This window comes from Nicotiana tabacum, chromosome 21 (assembly GCF_000715075.1).
Source record: "Nicotiana tabacum cultivar K326 chromosome 21, ASM71507v2, whole genome shotgun sequence".
In the NCBI taxonomy this organism is placed as follows: Eukaryota; Viridiplantae; Streptophyta; class Magnoliopsida; order Solanales; family Solanaceae; genus Nicotiana; species Nicotiana tabacum.
Window position 1 is genome coordinate 30,228,313 of NC_134100.1, and position 4,193 is coordinate 30,232,505.

At 36.0% G+C, this 4,193-nt stretch overlaps 1 protein-coding gene across 1 annotated transcript; it reads left to right on the forward strand.

Moving 5' to 3' along the window:
- The first annotated feature begins 630 nt into the window (after positions 1-630).
- Positions 631-3,306, forward strand: LOC107830656 (protein JINGUBANG-like). The gene is made up of 2 exons (XM_016658279.2): positions 631-1,343; positions 1,640-3,306. The coding sequence occupies exons 1-2, from the start codon at positions 795-797 to the stop codon at positions 2,486-2,488; spliced, it is 1,398 nt and encodes a 465-aa protein (XP_016513765.1). The 5' UTR covers positions 631-794; the 3' UTR covers positions 2,489-3,306.
- The last annotated feature ends 887 nt before the right edge of the window (positions 3,307-4,193 follow it).

Here is a 4,193-nt window from a genome sequence, read left to right on the forward strand (position 1 = left end):
ATGATACAAATATGTTATTATTTGACTATGGATTTGTATAATTACCAAAATATATAGTACTTAACTATAAAATATTTATGTGATTTGGTGTAAATACTTAGAGTCCATATTTTTTTTATCCTTCTACCGTACTCTCGCAGGAGAAAATGTAAATTTACAAGCAATGATTTTCAGAAAACACCCAGTGTGTGAAAATATTGACGCAAGATATACATATTAGTTGAATAACAAGTGAATTATGATCAACCAATGAAAAAAAAAGCGCAAAACGAGAAAAACATCAAAAATTAAAAGTCGGGCGTTCCTAGTGCTTCCCTAAATAGAGTCGTGGTGGAATGTTAAGTACACATTCACATTAACTAGAGATTTCAGGTTCAAGCTCTGTGTCAAAAGTTATCTTTGATAGAAGCGCTTTACTTTTCAATGTAAGACTTTTAGATACGAATTCGGACTTAGTCGAGCCTCATGCGGATAACAAACACCGGATGGAAAACAAAAAGAAAATCCTCTTTGACAAATTGCACGTCAACTATCCATGATAGCTACGTCTTTAATTTTGCCCTCCCAAAAGTCTTGTACCAAAAATCTTCATGACCGTACCTTAATTTCTCTCCGTTTGAATTCACAAACATATAGACACATTATATATATTCTTCTCCAAACATCTTACGTAACTTTTCTTTTCTTTATTCCACCCTATTAATAGGAACTACATAGAATCTAATTTTCTATTTGTTCTGTTCTTGTTTCATTATCATCAACCTTAGGTTTGTTGATTGATTTTGGAACAAGACATGATGAGGAATAATTCAAGAAAACACCACAATATGGTGACAGAAGACAACATCAATATCCCTAGGAAACAAACGTTTGGGAGCATGTTACAATCTGATCCAAATCATGATCAAGATGAATTTACTAATTTTCGTACGAGCAATATATCTGAAGCTGCAGGCCCTGCAAATTTCGATAATCGCCCTTCTCCATTGAGCTCTGATTACAATATGGTCTCTCCTTCACCTAATTCAGATGACCATTATTCATTATCTTCTCCATATTCAATGCCTTCTATGGACCTAACATCTCCATTATCAAAATCTCCTTGGTCGTCACACGTCGAAAGTTATCCTTACACAGGTCTTATTGGATCCCTTGTTCGTGAAGAAGGCCATATATATTCATTAGCAGCTTCTGGAGACTTGTTATATACTGGATCAGATAGCAAAAATATTAGGGTATGGAAAAATCAAAAAGAATTTGCTGGATTCAAATCAAATAGTGGATTGGTGAAGGCAATAATCATTTCTGGAGAAAGAATCTTCACGGGTCATCAAGATGGAAAGGTACTTTTTCTTAATTATGTCTTATCATACGCTCTCACGTGCGAATGGAGCCTTGACGTAACTGGTAAAGTTGCTGCTATGTGATCAGGAGGTCACGGGTTCGAGCCATAAAAACAGCCTCTTGCAGAAATGCAGGGTAAGACTGCGTACAATAGACCCTGGTGGTCCGGCCTTTCCCTGAACCCCGCACATAACGGAAGCTTAGTGCACCGGGCTGCCTTTTTACGCGCTCTCACGTGCGAGTCTGATACCTTACAGAGAGCGCACTTTTATTTGCTTAATTACTTCTTAAACAGGTGCGTGTCTGGAAGATATCTTCTAACGATCCAAACGTTTACAAGCGCATTGGAACATTACCAACTTTGAAGGCTTATATAAAAAGTTCAATGAATCCAAACAATTACGTTGAAGTGAGAAGAAATAGAAATGCCGTGTGGATTAAACATTTTGATGCTATTTCATCTCTTAGCATGAGTGAAGACCAAAATCTTTTATATTCAGCATCTTGGGATAAAACTATAAAGGTTTGGAGAGCATTAGATTTTAAGTGTTTGGAATCTATAAATGCCCATGAAGATGCTGTAAATTCAGTGGTTGTAGGGTTTGACGGGCTAGTTTTTTCAGGCTCGGCTGATGGAACAGTGAAAATTTGGAGAAGAGAATTACAAGGAAATAAAACAAAACATTTTTTCTCACAAACGTTGTTAAACCAAGAATGTGCAGTAACATCATTAGTCGTGGACCCTACATCCAGTTTTCTTTACTGTGGTTCGTCTGATGGACTAGTCAACTTCTGGGAACGCGCGAAGTTTTTGTCACGTGGAGGAGTTCTCAGAGGACATAAATTGGCAGTTCTTTGCTTAGCAACTGCAGGAAATTTAGTTTTTAGTGGATCAGCTGACACAAATATATGTGTGTGGAAAAGGGAAGGTGGTGATCATATGTGTTTATCAGTGTTGAAAGGACATTCTGGTCCTGTCAAATGTTTGGCTGTTGAAGAAGATCATGGACCAATTACAAGTGGTGATAGGCAGTTTATTTTGTATAGTGGTAGCCTTGATAAATCAGTGAAGATTTGGAGAGTGTCATCATCTCCCCCTTCCATGCAAGCTCAGCAACTTCGAAGCCAATCTCATGGGCTATGAGCTAGCAAAGGCGAGTCACGACTCACGACTAAAGTCAGTGAGTTCAAAATGAATATCAATTATATAGTATGATTGTATATCTTAATTGTATTCACGTATGTTCAAGTCGAAACCATATTCAATTGAACTCCCAGAACTCGTCGTAATCTCGGCTCGGAGTTATTAGCACCAACTTCCATTGGTGGCTTATCATTGCAACATATAAGAGTTAGCCGAAGAAAAAAGATAGCAACGATCGAACACGAACAAGGAGATCGAGAGGACATGCAAGCTCAGCAACTTCAGAATCAATTCGTGGTGAGTTGGAAGCGAATCTCGAATCTAGAATCAGTTCGTGGTCAGTAAGTCATAACGAATCTGATCTTATTATATATGTACATTTTAAATTTGTTTTATATGTACATAGTTCGAGCTAAAAATAGTACATGCGACTGAACTTGATCAAAGCACAAGCCTTGTAAATCTGCCTCCGTTAGCCACCAAAATTTTAGTCCGTTTGTTGTCTATTGTTGCAAGGTAGAAGAATTAGCCAAAGGAAACGATAGTAACGATCGGGACACAAAGAGAAAGATATGACAAATATCATAGGCTGAGCTAGCTTTTGGGTTGAACAAGAAAAGTACTTAATCTCTTTTTATGTATTTCTTTTGGCTTCTTTTCTGAGCAGTTGTATATACGACTTAATTTCTCTTTTAATTTTCACCTTTATAGTTAGGCCCAAATGTCTATGGCGGTGAGAACATGTTAATCCTCTTCACATCGGCTTCGTTGATTCAGAAAAAAAATAAGATTATCAAGAGAATGAGTTCAGAAATGTATATTTAATTCTATTTATGGTTATTTTGTGCAATTATTTATAGGTTTGGACTTCAAAATATGGTAAATATTTATCCGCACACTTGCTGTTTATACCAAACAGAATAATTTAACCTTATCAGTTACAAATTAAAGAGAAAAAAAATGATATATATAACTTAATAACCATTCTTAAGTGACAAAAATTGTATAAAAGACACATGAATTTGCATTCATAATTTACTATTAATCGCCAACACAAATTTTGCTGAATTCGCGAAATCATCATTATATTCGCCAATGGTTTAATTATGTATTGTCGTCAGTAGATAGTTTTTTTATTTTCATAAATTTTCAGCATTTTATTCATCTCCAAAAGAAGGTTACAATTGATTTGAGGTAGTTGTACTGCTAATACTCCCATATACCTCCTGGAAGCTAGCAAAACTACCTAGCATACATTTTGAGATGAGGTAAATGCCGAAAGGAGATGCGAAATCTCTCAATTTAAACAAACGGTTGTGACTTAGTGACATACGCCTTTCGTAAGATGGATGTTTGGACCAAGAATTTGAAACTCTTGGCCGTTGTGAAGGTACGAAAATATATAGTTCTTCATCCAAATATTCAATTTCAGACTTATAAGATGAAAGAACAACCAATAATTGACTTTTCGCCTGAGCATGATCTTAAGATTGTGACAGGAAATTAACATTTCAATAATTCAAGGCTGTTCTAGGTAGAATGGAAGGAAAACTCCACAATGCTGACAAGTTAGCAAGAAATGGAAAACACAAGATAGAGAAGATCGATGTCTTATTAAAGTAGTTCATTTGGATTTCGATAGTACGCTTTAATGTGAATTAATAAGGTATACGGCTGTATCAGATGGGCATTGACTTCATAAAGC